Here is a 27,661-nt window from a genome sequence, read left to right on the forward strand (position 1 = left end):
TTTAAAAACAAGAGGGCACAAATGCATGACAAAACAGTGATACATCAAGATTTATTTTAAAGGGACAGCAATGCAAAATAAGTACAGCTTATATCAAAGTCTATATTTTTAGCATTTTAAATGTGTTAATATAATTTATTTCTGTGTGCAAAACCAAAACACAGCAATTATCTTTTTGTAACCAAATAAATTTTAAAGGAACATAGAGTATATATTTGTCTGCACATTGTTTTGTTTTGTATATAACATATTAACACAACATATTAACACAACATATAGGCAGCTTCCTAAAGGGATGCCCCATCCGGCATTTGCATCACAATAACTGTGTCACAAGCCGGAGTTCTGGGGACTCTGAGACCCCATGCACAGGAAGCAAGCAGTGCCTTCTTTCCATAGATTGGCTGTTTTATGCAGGCATAACTGGTGCAAATAGTGGGTCATTGTGCTACAGCCTTATATAAAATTAAGTGTGTGTCTGTGTTTCTTTCCTTTACAGGATAATAAGGTACTAAAATAAGGAGTCCTAGTGCTTTCTGTGTAGCAAAACCCTTTTAGGCAAACCCCATCACTTTATTTTAAGGAGATTAAAAAAACAGCCAATATACATTAAGGTAGGGTCCATGGCTGATAAAGCATGACAAACATTGGAGTCTTATATCAGCTAAAAGCTTGTCAATGCAAATTCCCACCACAGAATAGATTGCAACACCCAGTAAAGACAGGGCAAATGAAGGCTTTGCTTTAAGTAAAAATCTCTGCTGACAATACAGATGAGCCACTTTAGTGAGCAACAACATTGCCCTTGAACCAATTACATCATTACACTTTAGGGGTGACCAAAGTCAGTAAAGGTAGCTATTGACTTGCTGAGTCTGATAGTTGTTGGGTTTTTAGAGAAGCTAGAGGGCTGTCCTCACAGACCTGGAACCAAGCACCTTAAAAGACAGGTAGGCTTCAGTTCCTCTGGTCAGAGATCTATGGTGAGGCTATAAAATTTGTTTGTGGACTTGTAGTTACAAGCACCTTAAGTGTTAATCTATATGTATAACGGTATAAACATTTCATTGATAAAATACTAAACAAAAACATTTTCAGTGAATTTGCCTCTTTAAAACAAAAACCATAAGAAAAAAATCTAGAAAATAAAGCATTCGGCATCAGCTAATTGTAACGGTTCATACTGTAACACATTGCATAGCTTTATACAAAGCACAACTTAAAATACTCTGCTAGTAAGAGTTTTTTCTTCAGACAGCTGCAGAACAGTCCCTGTGCCAGCAGGTGGCGATCATGTACAGTTTCACAGAGCAAGTGGTCTGGGTCACAGCATATCTCTTGAGTTCCGAATAGCACAACAAAGAACCATGCTGAATATCATACCAAAAATCTGTTAAAAATAAAAAAAAGTGGACAATCCAAATTATTTATTTACACCTGCATTTTAAGAATATGACACTGATATATAATACAGATATTATGGAATATACTAATAACTAATTTAGAAAGAAAGTATCCACACAATGCTCGAGCAGCTAGACAAAATAATTATTATAATTACAATTTTAATGTAAGCTTTCTGTACCTTTCATTTAAAAAATCTTGCATACAACTTCTTTCACATGACATGAGATACACTGGTTATTATGCTTTTGTAGAACACGCTTCAGATTTACCTTTGCTTTGTGCTCTTTTCATTACATTTTCATTTTAATTTAATCTTAATTTCAATATCATTTTTAGTAAGACCTTAGGGAGTGTATCAGATAAAGTATTGTTTGACAGTTGAATTTTACTTCTTCCAGGAATAGTTGGATTGTGACCTCTATTTATAAACTATGTACCCCCTTTTCCATTCTGTACCCCATTTCTACCAAGGTCAGATCTTCTTGGTCATCCCTAGGAAAACAGGAAGGGGGACCAAAAGGCTAACACAACTTCCCCTCCAAAAAGATCTTGCCTTGACTTTTGTATCCTAAGATTACCGGTACTTGACCTTTGCTCACCCCTGACCCCTCTATCTCTCTCTTGTCTCCTGATCTGATCTACCATTGCTGACCTTCGAACCCTCGACCTCCAGCATCCCAAACCTGGCTTTACTCCACGCTGATCTGACCTCCCCAATCCGGACATCAGCATGCATACTGACCATCCTCTTCTCTCAGTACCAGTGGCTGTGTGTCCAACTGGCTGTGTGTCTCTTCTAATACTCCGCATTGTATGGACTATTTCCAGAAACTCGTATGGATAACACCAGTGAAGAAGCTTGGAGCTTAATGTGTTGTGTTAAGGATGCTTTGTGGTTTCCCGAAACTGCCTGATCCAGAGTAGGAAGACTGTCTCAGACTGGCACTAAGCTTGCGCAAAGACTACTTTGTCAAGGAGGAGAATTAATTTCTTATTCCTCACTTGTGCAGACAAGAAATAATTTCTAATAATGATTGTGTATTTGTGTTAAAATACCTGGTGCCTTTAGGTATTCCTACCAACAATTATCAAAAGTATATTGGAATCTTTGTTCTTGAGTTCAGAGCATACCAAAAACAGAGAGCCAATCACAGTAAGAGACCCCCTCCAAAAAATCTAAAAAGAGTTGTACAAAAAAAACATGAGGTCTTCCATTCTGATGCGAAGAAAAGTACCGTACTGGCTCGAATATAGGCCACACTTTTTCCCCCCACTTTAAGTCTTTAAAGTGGGGGTGCGGCCTATATTCGGGGTCTAGCGCCCGACGCCCGGGACAATCAGTCCTGGGCGCCGGGCAGGCAGCAGGTTTAGGATACAGATCCCCCGCAGCGGTGCAGGGGACCTGTATCCTACTCTCCGATACGCTCAGACAGCCTCCCCTGCCAGTACTTTCCACGGAGGGGGGGTGCCGGCACGGGAGGTTGTCTAAGCGCATCTTGCGGACGGTCACCGGCTGCGGCGATGTGGGTAAACAGCCTCCGGCAGCGGAGGTTGTTTAGCCGCATCGCCGCAGCCGGTGACCGTCCGCACGATGCGTTTTACCTCTGCCCCCAAGACTTACCAGAGCAGACTCCCGGGTGTCTTGCGGGGCCGGCGGGGGACATCTACGCAATACGCGTATACAACTTCCGGTGCCGTATTGCGTAGATGTCCCCCGCCAGCTCCGCAAGACACCCGGAAGTCTGCTCTGGTAAGTCGGGGGGGGAGTGGCAGCATATCTCGGGGGGGGACAGTGGCAGCATATCTCGGGGAGGGTGGAGGACAGTGGCAGCATATCTCGGGGGGGAAGAAGAGGAGGACAATGGCAGCATATCTCGGGGGGGAGGACAGTGGCAGCATATCTCGGGGGGGGAGGACAGTGGCAGCATATTACAGTGGCAGATCTTTTTCTTTAAAAAAGCACCAAACTTTTAGGGTGCGGCCTATATACGGGGGCGGCCTATATCCGAGCCAATACGGTATTTTTGTATCTAAAGCAGTGAAAAGGGTTCTTCTTAATAGTAAAGATATGGAGTTCACCGCCTACAAAGGCTCTGCTATAATTTTAAATTAATGACTCTAAATATGGAATTTAGCAAAAGAAGAATAACAGTAAATAAGAACCTTATTTATTAAAGCCTGTTTGCCCAGTGGCAAATTAACTGGAAATATTTACCTTTTTTGAGGCATTATTGTAAATTGCTTTAATGTGGGTTTGTTTGCCTTCTTCTGGATCAACGGTGGGATTGAACTGGACAGACATATTTGTATGTTTTTTCAACCTAAATTAGTATGTTGTACTATGCTTGGTATACAATAAGTACCGTATTTGCTCGATTATAAGACGAGGTTTTTTCCAGAGCAAATGCTCTGAAAAATACCCCTCGTCTTATAATCGGGGTCGTCTTCTAATCAGACCCCAAAAAAATGCTGGCGCCATGCTGCTTACCGGTCGCGAGCAGCGTCTCTTCTGTTAGAAGCAGGGCAGGAAGCTTGCAGCGTCCTCACAGAACTCTATCTCCCCCCTCCCTCCTCTGAGGGCGGGGCCAGAGAAGTTGCTACAGCCGGTCCCCTGCAGAAGTCTGCGAGTGGGAGATCTGCAGTTCAGGTGAGGGGGTGGGGGAGGGTTTTTGAGTATGTGTGAAGTGTGTGTGATTAAGGGAATGAATGAGTATTTAAATGTTTGTGAATGAGTGTGAGTGTGTGTGTGATAGCATGGATGTGTAAGGGGGGTGGGGGTTGTAGCATGGCATATGGAGGCTGTAATCCCACTGCTATCATCCCCAGGTTCCAGCATGTACTGGCTGCCTTGGCTTGATAGGAGTGTGATTGCTGTTAGCAGTTTGATATATATATATATATCAAACTGCTAACAGCAATCACACTCCTATCAAGCCAAGGCAGCCAGTACATGCTGGGTTAAAAGGCATATCATGGGGCTGAGTGGCATATAGGGGGTTAAAATGCATTTCTGGACCTCCAGAAATGCATTTTAACCCCCTATATGCCACTCAGCCCCATGATATGCCTATATACCTCCAGAAATGCTTTATACCCCCCTATATGCCACTCAGCCCCATGATATGCCTTTTAACCCCCTATATGCCAGAGTGGCATACAGGGGTATAAGGCATATCATGGGGCAGAGTGGCAAATAGGGGGTATAAAGCATTTCTGGGGGCAGAGTGGCATAACTGGGGGGGGCAGGTTGGCAAATAAAAGGAAATTTAAAAAATATATTTTTCTCAATCATAGCTTTTATTAAACATGAAAATAATTTACATTAATTAATATTTACTGGTAAAACTTTTTCCCTATAGGGTAGTCTTATATTCAGGCTTTTTGTTTTTTTCCTAAATTAATATTTTGATTTTGGGGGGTCGTCTTATAATCGGGGTCGTCTTATAATCGAGCAAATACGGTATATTTTACTTCAATTGCTGTCCCTCACAGCCAACGGATGCTCATAAATTGTTGTATAGTCCAAAACAGCTGAGAGTCTGAACTTACTCCTGTGTTTAACAGGTTTTATCTTACCAGGCCCCATGCTGCTATTTTTAAAAGCAATTTGACATATTAAAATGGAAAATGTTGCCAGCTATAAATATGTGTCAACTTTATTGTATCTTGTTACATTTGACCTTTCATGACACACTGTGGAAGAATCTGGACATTCCATGTATTTACATTCCCTTGTAATCCTATTTTAACCCCTTAATGACAAAGCCAGTTCAAAATAGCTTAGAATATAGCTTTCCTACCTGGACTGGTGCTCTCCTGGTTGAAAGGGCCTTTTCTAAACTATTTTGAATCGGTATGAGGAGACAGGAAGAAGGGGTCACCCCGGACCCCTGTAGTTACGCCAGTGTACCTATGATTTTATGAGAAATAAAATTCTGAAGATGCAGATCATTTTAAGACCCACAAGATCTTTGTACAAGGGAGTGGTTTGTGGGTGGGACACATCTCTGTCGGTCATGTTTTCTGATTTCTACATTTACTAGAAATTTAGATTAGTGGATTAATGTGACACTTATCTTCAAACAAGGGGTATTTACACAATTAACAATTAGAATGTGTTTCTAATTTCTGTACCAGTACTATCGCAGTGTTTAGGGTAACGTCAGACAGGATAAACATGTTCTTTAACTTACAAAAAGAAAAAAAATCCTAGAGCATGTGCCAGAAATAAGGGCATGTGTTATAACAAATATTTGCGCACACACACACAGTCCAATTTGCCAACGGATTACCTGTAATCATACCTGGGAACTTTTTAGATAAACTGATATTAACATTTTAATAGCCCATCAGGAACATACTATGTAGTGACTTGCCAAATGTGTTACCCAAATGGTTTTAATAGCGGTCTCCATGGAAACCTTGAGTATAATATCTCACATTTTTGTAAATATTTTATTATACCTTTTCATGTGACAACACTGCAGAAATTACACTCTGCTACAATGTAAAGTAGTGAGTGTTCAGCCTGTATAACAGTGTAAATTTACTGTCCCCTCAAAATAACTCAGCACACAGCCATTAATGTCTAAGCCTTGGCAACAAAAGTAAGTACACCCCTAATTGGGCCCTATTAGCCATTTCCCCTCCCCGGTGCCATGCGACTCGATAGTGTTACAAGGTCTCAGGTGTGAATGGGAGGAGGTGTGTTAAATTTGGTGTTATCGCTCTCACATTCTCTCATACTGGTCACTGGAAGTTCAACATGGCACCTCATGGCAAAGAACTCTCTAAGGATCTGAAAAAAAGAATTGTTGCTCTACAAAAAGATGGCGTGGGCTATAAGAAGATTGCCAAGACCCTGAAACTGAGCTGCAGCATGGTGGACAAGACCATACAGCGGTTTCACAGGACAGGTTCTACTCAGAACAGGTCTCGCCATGGTAGACCAAAGAAGTTGAGTGCACGTGCTCAGCGTCATATCCAGAGGCTGTCTTTGGGAAATAGATGTATGAGTGCTGCCAGCATTGCTGCAGAGGTTGAAGGGGTGGGGGGTCAGCCTGTCAGTGCTCAGACCATACACGGCACATTGCATCAAATTGGTGTGCATGGCTGATCAGCCAGAAGGAAGCCTCTTCTAAAGATGATGCAGAAGAAAGCCCGCAAACAGTTAGCTGAAGACAAGCATACTAAGGATTACTTGGTCTAATGAGACCAAGATGTACTTATTTGGTTCAGATGGTGTCAAGCGTGTGGCGGCAACCGGGTGAGGAGTACAAAGACAAGTATGTCTTGCCTACAGTCAAGCATGGTGGTGGGAGTGTCGTGGTCTGGGCCTGCATGAGGGCTGCCGGCACCGGGGAGCTACAGTTCATTGAGGGAACCATGAATGCCGACATGTACTGTGACATCCTGAAGCAGAGCATGATCCCCTCCCTTCGAAGACTGGGCCGCAGGGCAGTATTCTAACATGATAACGACCCCAAACACATCTCCACGAAGACCCCTGCCTTGCTAAAGAAGCTGAGGGTAAAGGTGATGGACTTGCCAAGCATGTCTCCAGACCTAAACCTTATTGAGCATCTGTGGGTCATCCTCAAATGGAAGGTGGGGGAGCGCAAGGTCTCTAACATCCACCAGCTCTGTGATGTCATAATGGAGGAGTGGAAGAGGACTCCAGTGGCAACCTGTAAAGCTTTGGTGAACTCCATGGCCAAGAGGGTTAAGACAGTGCTGGAAAAAAATGGTGGCCACACAAAACATTGACATGTTGGGCCCAATTTGTGCATTTCCACTTACGGGTACACTCACTTTTGTTGCCAAGGTTTTGCCACCTTAATTTTGGGGCCCAAAAATTACACTTCTATCATGCCCCGGTTCCAGGATGAGTGTGATGTTAGCTGTGCTGGAATCTGGGTATGCCTGGGCATGATAGGAGTGTTATTGCTGTTAGCAATCATGTTTATTTAATATAGCAATCACACTCCTATCATGCATAGGCAGCCAACACATGCACATCACTTTCAGCCTCCCTGTGCCCTGCCCCCCTACTTACACATCCATGCTATCACACACATATTCATTCATTCACGCAGACTAATACACCCTCCCCGACCCTTACCTGAACTGCAGATCTTCCCGTAGCACTCGCAGACTTTGTTTCCCTCTGTGTTGCTCGAACTCTGAGTGAACTTCTCTTGTCCCGGCCAGGGGAGCAGGTGCAGGAACGGAGTCATGTGATGTGATGTACATTCATGTGACTCCACTGGATTCCTGTGTCTCCTCGACGGAACAAGAGAAGCTGCTGAGCAAGCGGCGGTAAAAAAAAAATCTACAACCACTGTATAAGACGCACACTGTTTTTACACCAAGTTTACACCATTTTTTTCGAAAAAAAATTGCGTCTTATACATGGGGAAATACAGTACATTTCCAACCCCAGCACACAACACTACCCCACACCTTCGTCGTTGTTACGCACTGCTGAACGTAGTTGGCAGAAGTCTCATACTGTGATTTCCTGCACCATAAATTCATGCTACGTTCCCACTACTCTGCTCTCACCCTTGCTAAGTAAACCTACTTATCCTTTCCCTGTCTCATAACCCTAAACACCTCTTCAATTTCCTTCTTCACTCTATCACAACTACTTATTTCACTAACCTTACTGCTCCTGACATTGCTACATACAGTTGTGATCAAAAGTGTGCACACATTTCTTTTATTTCTTATGAGATTCATATAACAGAATGGCACAACCAAAACACGCAACAAAGAAAAAATTAAATGGCCCCTGTTCAAAAGTCTGCATACCCTTAGTTCTTAATATTGTGTATTGCCCCCTTTAGCATCAATGACAGCATGCAGTCTTTTGTAATAATTGTCTATGAGGCCCCCCAATGTTTGCTGGTATAGCTGCCCATTCTTCATGGAAAAATGCCTTTAGGTCATGCAAAGTCTTTGGTCGTTTTGCACGTTTGAGATCTCCCCAGAGTGGCTCGATGATATTAAGGTCAGGAGACTGTGATGACCACTCCAAAATCTTCACCCTTTTCTGTTGTAACCATTGGAGGATCAACTTGGTCTTGTGCTTAGGGTCATTGTCGTGCTGGAAAGTCTAAGAGTGCCCAATGCCCAGCTTTTGTGTGAAAGAACGCAAATTGTCTGCCGGTATGTTTCTGATAACATGCTCCATTCATCTTGCCATCAATTTCTTACCTTGTTAGGCAGGTCTTTTGACAGTTCTTTTCTGCACCTCATGGCTCAGTATCTACCCTGCTTAGTGCATCCAGGTGAGAGCTAACAAACTCATTGACTATTTATACACAGACACTAATTGCAATTTAAAAAGCCACAGGTGTGGGAAATTAACATTTAATTGCCATTTTAACCTGCATGCGTCATCTTGTATGTCTGTAACAAGGTCGAACATTTAAGAGAATGTAAACTTTTCATCAGGGCTATAATCATTATGATTTAAAAATGAGCCAAACAACTATGTGATAATAAATGGCTTCATATGATCATTCATATTTTCAAAATCAATGTCAACATTTCACAATTCTGCCAGGGTATGGACAGAAATTAGGTATTGAGCACAACTGTACTTCAATAATAAAATGTAAACCATCAGATGTGAAATTTGCACACTGTTCTACTGCTGCCTTCCCTTTAACTCTGCTTTCTATTTTACGTTAAACCTATTCTCTCTTGTCACTGACATGAGGTTTGTGCTCTTTTTCATTCCTCTTGTCCAACCACATGTTAATCTTAACCGGTTTCTCTCATCTACTCTTTTCCGTACATTAGCTGAAATCTTCAACCTCTCCCTCTCTACTGGATCTGCTTGGTAGCATAATTCCAATCTTGAAAAAGCCCTCCCTAAACCCTACTGATCTGTCCAACTACCGTCGCTTCTCTCTCCTTCCAAACTTCTTGAATACATTGTATACAAGTAAATAATAAATAAAAATCAAATAACTATGTTTCTTGACTCCAACTCTTTTCTTGACCCTCGTTAATCTGGATTCTGCTCTCAACATTATACTGAGGCCACCCTTACTAAAGTTACGCATGACCTACTCACTGCTAAATCTAAGGACCACTACTCTATCCTGATCTTACTGAACCTTTCTGTTGCTTTTGACTCTGTGTACCACTGTCCTGTCTTTCAAACTCTTCATGATCTTGGTCTCTGTGACACTGCTCTCTCCTGGTTCTCATCCTACTTTTTTTGATCGTTTATTCAACATCTACCTCTCCAGTTACACTTTCTCTGTCCTTCCCTTCTCAGTTGGTGTACCCCAAGGCTCAATTTTAGGACCCCTTTCAGTTATCACTTGGCAAACTAATCTCAACCTGACTTTCAATACCACCTGTATGCTGATGACAGCCAGATATACCTATCCTCTCCTGTCGCTTTCCCTTCTTCTTAGATCCTATAACTAACTGACTCAACCTTTCCAAAACTGAACTTCTTATCTTCCCTCCCTCCAGTGCTAACATTCCCTCAATAGTTTCCTCAATGGCAATTATGAAATCATCCCCCTATCCCCTCACGCTCTCTGTCTTAGTGTGATCCTTGACTCCCCACATTCATTCCCAACATGCAGTCTGTCTCAAAAATCTGCTCTATCTTGAAAACATTGCTCGCATTCATTCCTTCCTAACATATAATGCCAATAAGGCTCCTGTTCATACCCTCATTATATCTTACCTTGGATATTGTAACCCTGTCTTAGCTGGTCTCCCTCATACCTGTCTCACCCCTCTACAATCCACCATAAATGCTGTTGCCAGACTTATCTTCCTCACCAACAGCTTGAATTGTAGGTGTTATATACTAATTTTTATGTCATGTTTACCCAAAGCTATAGAATGCGATTGTGCTATATAAAACAATAATAATAAAATATTTGCAACCAAACATTGGAAACATATGGAATTTAATCAAGGCTCGCTGTCCAGTGTTTCAAAATTTGCATGCAGCATGTGTTGAAGGTTTAAAGTTATCTGTCATCCCTAAATGTGTAACTGACAAGTGCGTGCAACGTATATGACACGTAACAGAATTGTGTACCTAACATGTATATCTCACATCTGAGGTTACTGTTACACGAAATCTGTAGTATCTGTCCAAATAAACACACTTCTGCTTATTATTGGCTTGTTTTGTAACAAACATGTAGTTCCTCAAACAAAAAATACAATTATTCACTTTCTCACACAGAGATGCAGTTAATGACAAAGCAGTGTAGAAAATACATTTTCAATGCTTCAGTGTAGCAGAGCCTGTCCTGGTGTGTGTGTGTTTGGGTGGTCGTGTGGCACAGCCTGTCCTGGTGTGTGTGTGTGTGTGTGTGTGTGTGTGTTTGGGTGTCGGTGTGGCAGAGCCTGTCCTGGTGTGTGTGTTTTGGTGTCAGTGTGGCAGAGCCTATACTGGTGTGTGTGTGTTTGGGATCGGTGTGGCAGAGCCTGTCCTGGTATGTTTTTGGTCATCTGTTTCCTGGCACTTTACTTTCTGTAGGAATAAATTGAACTATTTATTTTTTACTAATCCAGAGATAAAATGCCCTCTTGAATTTGTAGTCACTTCAGTGGACAAAACATTCTAGGCCCAGAAATCAATGAGAGGAAAAGTGAAGGTTTTGTGTTATTTACTCTATTTCAATCTGCATATTTTATCGAAAAGGATTAGTGGCGCTAAATTGTGGCTTCGGGTGTATCATGACTTTTTTAGTGTACTGATGTACTCCCAATCCCATCACATTAGATTGCATCTACATCTGCCTAGCACTGATGTCATCTTTATCCAGTACACATGGATGCAGATGAGTTAACATTCTGTCTATTCCCAGGTACTTATTTGGGTCTTTTAACACTTTTGGTTCCTGACATTTTTATAATAATGTGATATTCTGTTGTTGATAATAATGATTTATAGCTATTTGGATGGTAAATAGCGTGGCTCAGATAGGCGTGTGTAAAGGGTGTGGCATGTGGGCACTAGAGCTCGACCACACGATACAATACATGGGGCTGGTGTCCAAATATTTCCAGGGCTGCTTTTCATTCCCAATCCGGCCCTGATTACAAATACTACAGGGAAGCACTTTATAGGTGGTGGTCAGCAACATATAAAAATGACAAGGCTGGAAAGTGTCGATTGAAGATGTGTTTTCAATGTGGTTCAGACTGCTATATTATTGGGTCACTTGGTTGATAATGCCCTCTCCAAATGTGAATCGTAATAAGCCACCCCCTGAAAGATCCTTTATGGAATAACAGCTTTGTAAGCAAGGTACTTAGAAGATGCTTGGATACCTGTAAGATACATTGAAACTAAAGAACACATACACAGGGTGCAGGGGGTTGAGGCACAATACATAACATACAAAAAAGCCTAGTGTATCTTTTTTTCACACATAGTAATTGATATTTAGGTTACAGAGTCCCTTTTATTATGAGTGGTTGCATCTCCAGGAAGTGAATGCATTCTTTACTGTCCATTAGCTGGTGAGATCATGCTTTTCTTTTAATATTCACTATTTCTGCTGCAAAGGTAAAATACTTACAGTTATACCAGCTGTGGTGATTGCGAGAATTCCCACTATCTGGAAAGCGTGGTTAAACTGTTTGTCAATCTCTTGTATGCAGTCCTATAACATGCCAAAAAATAAGGTATTTTAGTTGGACGATGTAGGGGTGCACACAATCAAATATACACCTGATGATCAGGATCAGTGAGATGTGGGCCCCAGGTCTGGTAGACTGTGATATATTCAATGTCTCAAGAGACTGGAGACATTCATTGAATTTAATATAATGTGATTGTATTCTTTTCGGGTTTCAGACAGGTGTAGGGACTTAAAAATCCCTTGATGATCACACAAGGCTCTGTGGACTACATAGCACTTTACATAGGCCTACAAGGCTCTGTGGACTACATAGGTACTTTATTCAATTTAGTGTCTTTAAATAGACACTGCTTTTCATTAGTGTCTCCACCTGCCTTGCAGACCTTACTTTTTATACTTGCCTGCCATACAACCTGCAGGCCAATCTAAACATATGTTAAGAACAATAAGGATGTGGAATTTTCTGCCTGCAGAGGTAGTTTTATCAGAGTCTGTACAGACGTTTAAACAGCAACTGGATGAATACTTACAAAAACATAATATTCAGGGATATAATTGTTAAATTATGCAGAAATAGCTTCTGGATCCAAGCGAAATCTGACTGCCATTCTGGGGTCAAGAAGGAATCCCCCCCCCTAGTTTGTGGCAAAATTGTAAAGAGCTACAAACTGGGTTTTTTGCCTTCTTTTGGATCAACAGCAGTAGCAAATAACAGAATTGGAAAACCTGGACTTGATGGACGCATATAGACATCTTGAGCAACTTACAGGTATATTCAGTTTGGCAAATTAGGCTCATAAATTACATACCTTGTGTTCTTGGTGGTCAGGATGACACAAGCTCCCCACATGCTTAACACTTTCAGGGTCTTGATTTCCGCAGCATTGCATCTTAAAAACAGAACAGAAATATAGTTTGTATCTTGGGCTCTTATCATTATAATACCTAAAATGAATAACATAAAAGATTGCAACTCATTGCCACTTTATCACTATTGTATTAGTATGGTTTAACTTCTCACATGTCAAAGAGAAGAGTAATGCATTGTTTTTATCCCTTGTAGGGCTTTGGACTTTGACCAACCTACCACTTGTCTGTTTAATTTATTCTCTGTACAATAAATCTAGAGTGTGGGATTTTGTTAGCACAATTTCCTTCCTTAGCAATGCTTAATAATGAAATGGTCACAAACCTTGTGCCCTTATTTCCGTGTCTCTGCCTTAAAAGCTAAAATACACAACATAGCACATACACGATCAACTATGATGATCTAGCACATACTATGTCATAGTGGCCTCCTCTACTCCAATGATACTCATACAGTGTAAAAATAATACTTTTTGTGTACATTTTGTATTATTCAAGCATTATGTCTTTGCCTAGAATTCTTAAAGTGCATTGTATTTGTAGACATGTCCTTTATTTTTATCCTGTGTCTCTTTGTGAGCGCCAATGTGTGATGGATAGTATATTGACTATGACTGGGTGGCTATGTTAAAAAGAGCAAGTCATCTTAAAAGCCACATGTACCAAAACAGCTAGGTAAACTGATATCCAAAATCTGATTGTTACACCTGGCCCTTTGAAACTTACCATAAACCATAACAGAAAAATCAACCTATATTTTTTTCAGAAATTTCAATGGAATACTTTATTTTACGCATTATAAGATCCTTAATATATGTGACTCTCCAGAGGTTCTCAGCCAGAGGAATGATGTAAAGACATTTGACACTAACAACATTATCTGCTATTGCTGTTATTGGAAGCATTAAGACACTAAAATGAAAAAAAGATGAGTTGAAGGCTAATTTTAATTTACTTCTTCATTTTGTAATTATTTGGGATTTTGCTTTTGCATAAACAGTTCCTGGTTTAGGCAACCAATGTGGCTAACCTCTCTCTCTCTCAACTTCTTATTTCTGGCTCTGTTGCCTGTGTAAGTACTGGAAATTTTATAAGGGTTTTTGTTAATTTTTACATGACATTTCTGTAGTAAATGAACATTCCGAATAGTTTCAGCAACGATAACATGATGGATTTTCTCAGACAAAACAAAACATAAAGAAGTGATTTACAATAATGATCTAGAGATGGTATGTGGGAAGCCTTATTATATTAGGCATTATTAAAGCTTTATTATATTAGTATATGCTTTACCTTATTATGTTAGGCATATTAAAGCTTTATTATATTATTATATGCTTTGTGTGGTAAAACCTGCAAACTCTTCACGTTGTTATACAGCAGCAGCAAAATGGACTATATTCTTCTGTAAGCACATATGTTATTATATTACTAAATTACATTTTATATTCCATAGCACTCATATTATATGGTTATACATATGGCCCCTTCCAATACCACTAATGTTAAGTTTAAAAAAGCATGAACTATTTAGTCCTCTAATCACTTTTTGTTTTCTGCACTAAGCATCCGTAAAAAGTTGAGAAAAATCTCTATTACTTTTCTCCTTTGTCCTACCTAAAAAAAATAATTTAATTATATAAATAAGACCTAAATGAATGGATTTCTTGAGCGAGGCAGGTTCTGCATACTGCTCCACTGCTGACATCTTCAGGAACTACCATTACAAACAAGCTATTATGATGTATGTGTTGGCATTTGTTTCAGTTTTCTGGAAATTTTCTGTGAAAATTTCAGGTGATTGTTTTGATCAACAGAAAATGTATATACGTAAATTATAGATATACCAACCAATAACACAGCTACAACCCACAAAAGACACTCCCCAATATCTAACTACAAATTCTCAACCAAAAAGCGGGTCGCTTGTGTAAAACTAGAAAGAGTAGTAATTTGGGGTCATTCTTTAAAAAAAATTGAGGAAATATTAATAGGATTAGCATACTGTTTTCACGTGAGCTTCTGTCTCCTCATCTCATCCTTACTAAGGCTGCCTAAGAATACATTTTATTAAGCTTTATTTCCCTTGATTCGTTATTCAAGCTTTTTAACCCTTAATACATAGGCAGAATAGTCATTTGAGTAACACAATTATCAGTCATTATGATGGAAGATAATTGTCTAGCCTGTGCAACATCACCATATTGTGCATGCACGATAGATCCTGTCATCATACTTATGGGTCCGAATTACAAAGATATGCCATTGACAGTTGAATACATGTATATGAATGTCTTGTTATTAGGGACTAATAAAGAGGCGTCCTCTACCGCCCCCCTGGGATGATGCAGCTGCCACCCTGTTGAATTATACAGTACAACCACATAGCCTCCTGGTAGCATCCTTTCATTATTTAAAGCTATTAAGGTTGACTTGTTTGAAGCCCGCAATAAAGATAAATATGATGTACCGTATGTAGTGATATAGGGCAAAAACATAGACAGTGTAATACGTTTAATACAGTAATTCTTGTGTATGGCAACATATAGAGGAATATTGGCTACTCAGTTCAGTGAAAAGCTTTTTCTTGACTCGATGTAAAAAGTATTTGTCAAGGACAGAGGTAGAGATGCGCAAGCTGACTGTGCTGTATTCACTCGAAACAGGAAAAGAAAAATACAAAAGCTTGCACGGACTAAATTGCTGACCAAGAGGAGAAATAGGAGCCGGTTCAGCTCCAGCTCACTCTGGTCCTTTCCTTATAAATTGTGGCTGAATAAGATGTCAGGATTGAGTTGAGCTTTGTCCAACGGTAGGTGGTCCAGTTACAAGCCCATTACTTACTTCACGATGAAAAGAAGACAGAGTTGAATTTGCTTCTGGATTGTTTGGAAAGTTGTTGAAAGCTTTAGAGTAGGATTCTTTTAAGGCGTCTATAGTCTGGAACAAAAATCAAATACAGGCATTGAAATTTATTCATTTTACAATTGCATTGGGGGAAAGGGAAGAATACATTTTGTGATTCATGTTACAGAGTTATTGGAACTTGATGCATTAGGTGTTTTGTCCCTTGTCTACCCCTATATTACCTTAAGTAAAACAGAACAAAAGCCACTAAGTTTTGCTAACGCTCCACACCTGATGCCCTGTCCACAAAACATATATACATCGATCAGCCACCTGCCTAATATTGTGTAGGTCCCCCTTTTGCTGCCAAAAAATAACTGACCCATCGAGGCATGAAGGTGTGCTGTGGTATCTGGCACCAATACATTAGCAGCAGATCCCTTAAGCCCTGTAAGTTGTGAGGTGGGGCCTCCATGGATTGGACTTGTTTGTCCAGCACATCCCACAGATGCTCGATTGGATTGAGGTCTGTGACATTTGGAAGCCTAGTCCACACCTTGAACTCGTGTTCCTCAAACCATTGCTGAACCATTTTTGTTCTGTGGCAGGGCACATTATCCTGCTGAAAGAGGCCAATGCCATCAGGGTATACCGTGTCCCTGAAAGGGTGTACATGGTCTGCAACAATGCTTAGGTGGTACGTATCATGTAACATCCACATGAAAGTCGCTCAGATCCTTACGCTGGCCCATTCTTCCTGCTTCTAACACTTTGCGGATGAAATGTCCACTTGCTAACTGATATATCCCACCCGCTTACAGGTGCCATGATAACAAAGTTATCAGTGTTATGTAATTCGCCTGTCAGTGGTCATAATGTTATGGCTGATCGGTGTATGTAGGATTGTAAAAGCACAACATGAAACTGTGTCTAAAGACAATTGTTAGACATCTTACCGAGGTTTTACCAAGAAATGCAAAAACTCCAGCAGCTACTTCTGCAGCAAAAATGACCAGTAGGCAGGCAAAGAACTAAAACAGAGAAGAAAGATTTTTTTAAAATGATAAACTAGATAACATCAGACCACTAAACATAATGGTTTTAAAGATACCTGGCTAGGGAAAGGAAAGGATGTTAAAATCAGTCCTGGCACTTTAAGGCTAGCAGTTGAGAAATGATGTACATATTGCCTCCTGTTGGATACACGGCTGCATGCTATGCTTACACGTTTGTAGTGTGCAGCTGTATGTATGCACGCTAGGAACTGGGACTGCTGTTGAATAGTAGTAAGGGTGCATGGGAGGAGTATTTGCCTGCTTTGTCTAATGGCTAGTATGGGCCCGATCTGGTCCATTTAAAGAGACTCTGTCATTATCCCGGCTACTGCAGATGTTCAGACAAGTGGTGAAAGATGACAAAAACAGTGTAACAATCAATTTCATGCTCTTCCATTTTTTCCCTGCTAGTAGCCAGATCAACTGCCACCCAAACAAAGGAATAGCTTAACAAAAGCAACTCTATGGCATAATGGGGAGGAATAATCATGCAAACCGTAAGAACATAAGCTTAAGATGGCTACTCCCTATGATATACACCTAATTTAAGTAATTTTAAAGCAACATTGTATGAGATTATTATGTCCTGTAAAATGTAGGTTTGGTAATGTTACAGATGCTCTATAAATATAGGCCTGCTGGGGTGCAGCCACCATTATAATGGTATAAGATGCCCAGATAAAATGTATATGTAAGACACAATGACATTCATACTAGAGCACCCCCTTCTATAAAAGCTTTTGCTTTTGTATATTTCGAGCTTTCCTTACCGCTCCAAGCAAACACTGAGATTCACGGGCAGCTCCACAGCAACCAAAGAACCCGATTATCATCATCAACACTCCAGCTCCTATCAAAACATATAACCCTGTACAAGAAGGAAAGAGTAACACATTAACCACAGCTTATTGCCCTAAAATCTCAAGATAATCAATACTTTTTAGTTTGTGCTAGAATAAAGAGGAATTGGGGAGCTATTTTATTAAGGTGTGAGAATTACGACCAGAATCAGAGGAGTCTCTTTGGACCATGGATCCTGGATGCTAAACACAAGGCATTTTGGAAAATGTAATGAACCGAGCTATCAAGTTCTTCTGTGCTAAATATTCATTCAAGGCTCTTGAGACAATAGTAAATATCCGAGCTATACTTAAACTAACTTGATTTTTAGCATAGTCACAACAGGAAAAACATTGGAAGAAAGTATTTGTCTTTCCATCAAAATGAAAAGTAATATAGCCAAAGAGAGACATCTAAGGGTCCCAAAAGCTATTGTTTTTGAAAATCGAATAGTCTAATAAGATTTAAACACTCCAAATAGATGAACGTCAGCTGTATACCAAGAGCCACGTGCATAAAACAAAAAACAAAGGATAGATCACACAATGCAATTTGACTACCCATAACAGATTGATACAGAAAACAGACAAGAGTTCTACTTATAGAATATCTTCTGGATATAATAGAGATAGGGTGACTCCATAGAGACTCAAGTAAGAGACACTCCACCTCTATTAAATCAAGAAGATATTCCATGAGTGGATCTCTTGCCTGTTTGCTGCCTCATGGTATTGGGAACTGCAGAACCCATAGAAAAGTTATTTTTTAAGGAGAGTATTGTTTTGCTGTATAACTCGGTAATAAGTAACAAAAAACAAAAACAGAAGGCAGATGTATCTGGTATAAGATACTAGAACCCCCATACTCCCCAGCAAGTTACTGGTTATAGACTATAATACATAATTGTGTTGCTACCCAACCACTGGTAGCTGGCCCGTGTGTCCAACTTTGCAAACCTCACGACAAGTATTTTCCAAACTTTCCTGGCTAGAATATTCAGATAGAGTTGGATCAAATAAGTAAACCAGATTATTAAAGCTACTTATTCAACTCAGTTCAATGGAAATTTTCTCGCTGTATCAGACATCATAAAATTAATGATGTAATACAACAGATGTTGGTTTTTCAGGCAGGCTGGGACCATACAAAAACCTTTTTAAGTTGCCAGTTGGATAATGCTTTAGGTAATAAAAGGACTTGTAGAAAAGAACGCCACAAAGGAGTAAATGCTAAAATCAGTTTTTTTTATCTGTGCTCTTTTTTTGGTAGCTTTTTGACAATTGTTTCTTACTTGTGGCTTTAGAATGCTCTCTTAAATATTTAAGGTACACATTCTAAAAGAATGCCCCCAACACTAAAGAAAAACATCATACAGTAAACTTTGGACAGTATCTCAAAAATATATGTGAGACTTCTGCGTACCTATTACCAAACTAAAATCCCACCCCCTTTGTGTAATTGAACTTTGAATAATTTTCTTTTTCTTTGCAGTGGTATTATGTTATTGTTTATTATTACCGGTATTAACCTCCTTTTTGCTCTGCCCTGATTGGTTCATAACAAAAAGGCAATTATTACATACAGACACAACAGTAGTTGAGGACTATTCCCCTTGAACTTGCAATCTAGCCTCATGGCATAACATGGAACATTTTTAGCAAGAATGCTCGGCTTATGATTGCATTATTTCCAGTATTTCTTTATAAAAAAAATGTCATTGTTGATTTCTGTTGTCCTCAAACTTTGTCAGTTATATCTGAAGGCTAAGTATTTTTCTTACTGTCACGCTTAACACATGCTAAAGAAAGACTTTTGTCGGTGAATTATATACATTTTCTTAATTTGAGTGTTCACTGGGAAGTATCCAACCAGAATGGCAGGCATTGAGATTTTCTTGCAGCATATTAAGGAAAATAATTTAATTTGTAAATCTTTCCTCTATCCTATTAAATTACCATAATGCAAAAGGAACCATTATATCGTAAAAGGCAACACTGGGCCATGTCCATTATATCTGAATTAAGGCCTATAATACAACACAGGAGCCAGTCGTTTTATATATATATATATATATATATATATATATATATATATATTACAACTTATGTTGTAAGTAGCTAGCAATGCAATCAATCTCTAGGGTTTCCCTGAGAATTGCTGGCATGTTCACACCCTCCTCCTTCTAATTATACTTTGAAGCAGAATTCTATTTTTGCCATTCAGTGAGTAGGGGATTTAATGTTGCCTGCGCTGGCGTCTGCAGTATTCCTGTATCATCTTACAGACAGCGTATTTGTCATAAAACGCCTTCAATGTAAAAAATGAAGTCATGTGTTTTGATGGAACTTTCCCTGTGGTATAATTTAACACCGTGTGCGCCAGAGGGTTGTGGTGCACCACTCTTCACAACATGTAAACATGTAATGCTGTCTGCTTCGGGACTCACTTTTTTTTCCCTGCAGTGCAAATTGTAGTACTGACAATGAACAAATAATATACATGTAATCCTCAAACAATTGAATTATATAAGCTGCTCTTATATATCATGGTTATTTCACTAATTAATTATATGATATTAAGTACATTTATTACATATTATATAATGTTGAAAACTTTTAATAGATAAATTACCTGTTAGCATGACAAAAGTTACTAGTGCACCTGAGCGTAAGTACCAGGAAAATTATATACCTTTCTGTGAACAATATGTGGTAGGACATATTAAATACGTTTTTGCTCATATTCTACATTATCATCAATAACATCAATATTTTGAGCCTGTATATTTTTTTGCTAGCTATATATTTCATTGGCGTGGAGTCATTAACATCCCCAATTTCCTGTCTGGGGAGAGGAAGTCACTGCAGGAACTGAGGGCAATATTGCGGAGCTTGCGGCGACGTCATCTTCCCCAATTGGATGATCAAGTGAGGGGGCGTCACCACAAGTGCATTTATACGAATCCAAACTCACAAGTCTAATATATATATATATATATATATATTTATACCGTATTGGCTCGAATATAGGCCGCACTTTTTTCCCCCACTTTAAGTCTTTAAAGTGGGGGTGCGGCCTATATTCGGGGTCTAGCGCCCGACGCCCGGGACATGCAGTCCCGGGCGCCGGGCAGGCAGCGGGTTTAGGATACACATCCCCCGCAGCGGTGCAGGGGACCTGTATCCTACTCCCCGATACGCTCAGACAGCCTCCCCTGCCAGCACTTCCCACGGGGGGGGGGGGTGCCGGGACAAAACTTTTTCTTTAAAAAAGCACCAAACTTTTAGGGTGCGGCCTATATACGGGGGCGGCCTATATCCGAGCCAATACGGTATATATATATATATATATATATATATTGTTAGCTGGGATCATATAGCCACACAGTCTTAGGGTTTAAAATGCCACACAAGGTTGTATCTTTTTAGAAATTATAGTCCTTTTTATTAAAAGGTCTGGCAAACAAAATATAAAACAAACATATCTCGGAGGGGGGATAGAGTGGCAGCATATCTCGGAGGGGGGGATAGAGTGGCAGCATATCTCAGAGGGGGGATAGAGTGGCAGCATATCTCGGAGGGGGGGATAGAGTGGCAGCATATCTCGGAGGGGGGATAGAGTGGCAGCATATTTCGGAGGGTGGACAGAGTGGCAGCATATCTTGGGGGGGTAGAGTGGCAGCATATCTCGGGGGGGTAGAGTGGCAGCATATCTCTGAGGGGAGATAGAGTGGCAGCATATCTCGGGGGGATAGAGTGGCAGCATATCTCGGAGGGGGGATAGAGTGGCAGCATATCTCGGGGGGGTAGAGTGGCAGCATATCTCGGAGGGGGGATAGCGTGGCAGCATATCTTGGGGGGGTACATCTTCGGGACAAAGTGGCAGCATATCTTGGGGGGGCAGAAACTTTTTTTTCTTTAGAAAAGCACTTAACTTTTAGGGTGCGGCCTATATTCGGGTGCGGCCTATATCCGAGCCAATATGTTATATATCTTTAATTATCTTTAACTATAAACTGCTTATTGAATATTGTAACTATAACTATAGCTAAGCTACAGAAAAAAAGTGTCTCGGCCCCCAGTGCACAGCAGGTTAAATTCCCACGCTGTATCAACTTCTACCACTTCTGTACATCAACCATTTTTTCCACAACAACTTAAGATATTTATAGACACCTAGTTTAAAGCAAATAGTGCATGCAATCACAAGAGATAATGCTAATAATAAAAAAGCAATATGTAATAATACATGTCAAGCTAAATACCGTATTGGCCCGAATATAGGCCGCACTTTAAGACTTAAAGTGGGGGTGCGGCCTATATTCGGGGTCTAGCGCCGGGCAGGCAGCGGGGTTAGGATACAGATCCCCCGCAGCGGTGCAGGGGACCTGCATCCTACTCCCCGATACGCTCAGACAGCCTCCCCTGCCAGCACTTCCCACGGGGGGAGTACCGGCACGGGAGGTTGTCTAAGCGCATCGCACGGACGTTCACCGGCAGCGGCGATGCGCCGTTGCCGGTGAACATCCGCACGATGCATTTTAACCCCCCCCGACTTACCAGAGCAGACTCCCGGGTGTCTTGCAGGGCCGGCGGAAGACATCTACGCAATACGCGTATACAACTTCCGGTGCCGGCACTTCCGCTGAGTGCCGGCACCGGGAGTTGTATACACGATGTGCATAGATGTCCCCCTCTGGCCCCGTAAGACACCCGGGAGTCTACTCTGGTAAGTCGGGGGGGGGGGGACAGAGTGGCAGCATATCTCGGGGGGGGGAGAGGACAGAGTGGCAGCATATCTCGGGGGGGGACAGAGTGGCAGCATATCTCGGGGGGACAGAGTGGCAGCATATCTCGGGGGGGGACAGAGTGGCAGCATATCTTGGGGGGAAGAGGACAGAGTGGCAGCATATCTCGGGGGGGGACAGAGTGGCAGCATGTTTTTTGGTGCTTTTTTAAAGAAAAAAACTTTTTCTTTAAAAAAGCACCAAACTTTTAGGGTGCGGCCTATATACGGGGGCGGCCTATATCCGAGCCAATACGGTAGTAAAGTAACTAAAAGTAGAAAATTTACTTCACTCCTCTTAGTAAATGTGCCATATATATATGTAGTGGTACAAATATGTAGACTGCACCCAAAGAGCATGTAGGTGATTGTACATTATATATTGCAGGGTAGGCTAGGGATGCTACCTACTCAGGTTTCACCTGGATTGTCTTGGACAAAAGAGGTAAGTCCTGTGTCCCAGTTTCAAGGCTTTAATGAGCTGTAGGTGTTTAGGCTGCAGAGGTGACCTTCACTTCTCTTCCTTCTCTCCTCTCCCACTTTTCTATCTCCGCTTTTACAAATCCTTTATTTCCTCTCCTTTCTCTCATTTCATATTTTCTCTTCGTCTCCTTTCTCTTTTCTCTCCTCTATCTCTTCTTTTTTGTCTATCTTCTATATTTTATCTTTTACTTAATATCATCTGGCTTAGGGCGATGGAATCTGTGGTCCACACAGAAGCTCATTGTCACACTAGGTATAGTAATCAGGATGAGGATCTGCAATGCAAAGTCGATATCACCTGGTACGCAGAACAGGAATAACAGAATCATAGTCAAGGCAGGCTTAGGTCAAGTATACTGGAGCAGGACTCAGGGTGTCAAAATTCAGTGATAAGGCAAGAACAAAGGCCAATGTTAAGCACAGGTATGGTACTTTTTTAGTTTAAAAAAATTATAAAAAAATATTAACTTACTGTATATACGTGTTTTTTTTTTTTATTATTGATTGGGAGGTTTCTGTTAGGGGCACTTATCATGTTACAATCACTGATGATGCTGGGATTGGGCTTTTTAACCAGCTACCTGCTTTAGCAACAAAAGTTTTAAACCCAATGATTTCCCTGTCCTCTGGTATGGAAAATGTTTATGTGCTGGATTGCTGCAATGAAAGCTTCAAGGACTGGAATGCACAGCAAGGATTTTTCCATAGCTTCAAGCATTATGATTTTATAAACTATGCTCATTTATCTTGTGTAGCCCTGAGCGAAAGATTCACATAGTCCCAAATATGAAATACCGTACTAGTCTGAAATTAAGGATTATCCTATTAGACCAGTGGTTCTCAACCTTCCTAATGCTGCGACCCTTTAATACAGTTCCTCATGTTGTGGTGACCCCCAACCATAAAATGTGTTTTCCGATGGTCTTAGGCGACCCCTGTGAAAGGGTCGTTCAACCCCCAAAGGGGTCGCGACCCACAGGTTGAGAACCGCTGTATTAGACAATCATTGCCATACTTATAAAACTAATATTTTTTACTACTTTGTTTTTTTCATTGGTCAATAGTTTGGAAGTACTGGTAATCTGTAATCTGAAAGGTAATGTTACCAAATGTGCCTTTTTCATGGGGCAGTACCCTGTTAAGAGTTATTTTACTAATATATATGGAAATTTCTATTCAATATCGCTCCTTATATATATAAATATGTTTCTCCTTGAGCATAAAATGCACCACAGTATACAGTAATGTTGATTACAATTTTTTACAAACTAGTTTTCGCTTATTTTGTTCTAATAAACTAATTCTATCTGTTGATGAGGAAGTTGCCATTGTTGTCAGTCATGTGATATTTTGGGTAACTTTCCCTAGTCAGATACCCCCTTGTGCACATTTTCACCCCTTTTGCCATACATGGTGTGTATGTTATAGTAGTAAGAGCGTGAGAGTAACTAAGCCACTTTATTGTTTACCACAGGTAGTAAGGCACCAGAGTGGTTTTGTCCTATTTGGCATATTGGGCTAAGATAAGACCAGTTACAAATGGCTAATGTGAGCCCACCTGACAACTTTATATTGTCAAAAACTAGAACTGTTTTCATAAAACAAAACAATATTTTTAAAAAAACTATTTTAATCTTAGTAATAAAAATATTGGTGGGTGTTCCCCATTGAATAATGTAACACAGGGGACATTTCAAACTGCAATAGTCCCCCATGTATTGTTCTATCTTTCCATAGGGGAATGAATCATAAATCGGGGGGCTGTTTGTGATTGAGTATATCAGCCAATCCTCTGTAACATGTTTTTTTTAACTCATGGAGACAAAAGTTGTAAAACTGAGCAAACAAATCCAAGAGGTTTTGATGTATAGAAAGATTCAGATGTTGTAATACATGGGTGCAACGTCATGTCCTGCCCATATAATACGCATAGTGACTTGATGTAATGGATGTTCCATCTGTTGTTCCAAATATACAATTTAAACAATGCACATTTGATACAGTTTATTCAAGGACAGTACTTACATTACATTCAAGGCAAACCGGGACACATTGCAGAACAGAAACATCAGCAACTTTACCAAGTATATAGAGTAGTCAGGCAAGCCAAGGGTCAATAACAGAAAACACGATCTTCAACTCAGCAAACCAAATAGCAGGACCAAAACAGGGTGTCTGCTCTTAACAGTTCCGGATTTTTAAATCCGTGCCCAGCTACCCTCGCATCCATCCACGTGTCACAGCGCGCCTCCTGTTGCACGTCGGCTGCGCAGCTTGGGACCTCAGCCACGTGACAACAAGTAGAAGTGAGATCCCCACAGAGCCATTTGATGTGTCTTTTAGAGTCCACAATTTGGACACTGTACATGCAGAGTTTCCAGCAGTCCTGATTACTGGGATACTTGCTGGGACCCTTAACCCAAATTGCTAGGTCTATCCCATTTCAAGTTATGCCATGGGAATTCTTTATCCTTTGGGGCCTTATTCTTTAAAGTCTTAAATATGTCCTATTTAGAAGCTAAACATTCATATCTGAAGTACGGTTCTGTAGTTCAAATGTTAGAAAAAACCCACATATGCTTTTCCCATGAAAATACACAGCCTCATGGCAAAAACTGTAAACGCTTTAAAACAATTATTTTCATTTCAAACAAAGCCCTCTAAATTTGACTAAAAGGCTAATGTCACATCACATTTAAATCATAGGACTGAAAAAGATGGCAATTCAAATAAACTGTTTTGTTAAATTGAACTTTAAGATTATCATCAGATAGTTACTACAGATCATCACACTATAACTTTAACCCTTTAAGAGAATAAATGGGGGAATAACATTTTACTAAGATTTAATATATATATATATATATATATATATATATATATATATATATATATATATATATATATATATATATACTGTATATATCATATATTAACAGTCATTTGAAAAAGAAAGTACATCCCCTGTGAATTCTATGGATTTACATATTAGGATATAATAAAAATCAACTGCTCCTTAGCAGGTAAATACAACCTCAGATGAAAAAAACACTTGACATATTACATTGTGTTATGGTTTATTTAACAACAACAAAAAAAAAAGAAAAAATGGAGAAGCTGTGCGTGAAAAACTAAATACACTTATGATTCAAAAGCTTCTAAAACAAACTTCAGGAGCACAAACCTGAAGTAATCGTTTTATTGTGACCTTACCAGTCTCTCACATCATTGTGGAGGAACTTTGGTCCACTCTTCTTTACATTGTTGCTTCAGTTCATTAAGATTTGCAGGGATTTGATTATGTACAGCTCTCTTAAGATCCCGCCACAGCATTTCAGTTGGATTGAATTTTACTGGGCCATTGCATCACCTTGATTCTTTTCTTTTCCAGCCATTCTGTTGTAGATTTGCTGGTTTCCTTGGCCAAGCTTTAGCTGTCGGACAGACAGACTCTAGAATACTTTGGCATTAGGAGGAGTTCATGGTTGACTCAATCACTGCAAGGTTCCCAGGTCTTGTGGCAGCAAAACAAGCCCAAATCACCCCCTCCAACCCAGGTGCTTGACAATTGGTATGAGGTGTTTGTGCTGATATGCTGTGTTGCACTGCACATTATGGCCAAAAAATTCCACTTTGATCCAAAGAACATTGTTCCAGAAGTCTTGTGGTTTGTTCAGATGCAACTTTGCAAACCTAAGTCATGCTGCCACGTTCTTTTTAGAAAGACAAGGCTTTATCCTGGCAACCCTTCCAAACAAATCAAACATACAGTCTTTATCTAATTGTACTTTTGCAGTTTCTCTGAGCTTTGCATGGTCTGACCGTGGGAAGATTGTTAATTGTGCTGAATGTTTTCCACTTCTGAATAATCTTTGTCACTGTAGAACGATGGACATTACATTGTTTGGAAATGGCCTTGTAACCCTTTCCAGATTGATGGGCAGCAACAATAGATTTTTTAAGATCACTGCTGATGTCTTAGAAGTGGTTACACTGATGATCAATTAATCAAGAGCATTTGATTAGCAGCACATGTCTTAATTCCTAAGGAAGCAGTAAGGGTGTACTTAGTTTTTCCACACATAGCTTCTCCATTTTGGCTTTATTTTTGTTGGATAGGTATTGGCATGGTGTAATATGTCATGTTTTGTTGTTCATTTGAAGTTGTATTTACCTAATTTTTAGATCTGCTAAGGAACAGATGAATGTTATTATGTCCTGATATATAAAACCATAGAATTCAAAGAAGGTGTATTTTCCTTTTCTCATGTCTGTATGTGTGTATATATATATATATATATATATATATATCTTATTACATCAATAAAGTGCTATTCCCCCATTTATTTTATCAAAGTTATAGTGTGATGATGGTGCACACATTTGCCCCCTTCCCAATTTCTTCTAGAAATGGACTTCTAGAAAGCAGAATTCATGGTTCCATCAATTATGAGTATGGGAAGTTGCCCAGGTCCTAAAGCAGCAAGGTATCCCTAGACCATCACACTGCCACCATTGTGTTTGACTGTTGGTGTGATATTCTTATTACGGAATGCTGTGTTAGCGTTATGCCAGATGTAATGGGACCTGTGTCTTCCAAAATGATCATTTTTTGACTTATTAGTCCACAGAAAGTCCACTAAAAAGAATTGGGGTCATCAAGCTGCTTCTTTTGGCAAATGTAGACAAGCCTTTGTGTTATTTTTGGTCAGTAGTTGGTTTTGTCTTGCAACTCTCCTA

At 40.0% G+C, this 27,661-nt stretch overlaps 1 protein-coding gene across 1 annotated transcript in view; it reads right to left on the bottom strand.

Moving 5' to 3' along the window:
- Positions 1-1,014: 1,014 nt before the first annotated feature.
- Positions 1,015-27,661, bottom strand: part of TSPAN2 (tetraspanin 2) — a 74,247-nt gene continuing 47,600 nt past the window's right edge. Inside the window, exons 3-8 of the mRNA XM_053457529.1 lie at positions 17,584-17,681; positions 16,715-16,789; positions 15,756-15,851; positions 12,854-12,934; positions 11,982-12,065; positions 1,015-1,390 (exon numbers count right to left, since the gene is read on the bottom strand). Coding sequence (XP_053313504.1) covers positions 1,325-1,390; positions 11,982-12,065; positions 12,854-12,934; positions 15,756-15,851; positions 16,715-16,789; positions 17,584-17,681 — 500 coding nt within the window. The 3' untranslated portion in view covers positions 1,015-1,324. The remainder of the gene's footprint in view (positions 1,391-11,981; positions 12,066-12,853; positions 12,935-15,755; positions 15,852-16,714; positions 16,790-17,583; positions 17,682-27,661) is intronic.

Source organism: Spea bombifrons, chromosome 2, assembly GCF_027358695.1.
Source record: "Spea bombifrons isolate aSpeBom1 chromosome 2, aSpeBom1.2.pri, whole genome shotgun sequence".
NCBI classification, from domain to species: Eukaryota; Metazoa; Chordata; class Amphibia; order Anura; family Pelobatidae; genus Spea; species Spea bombifrons.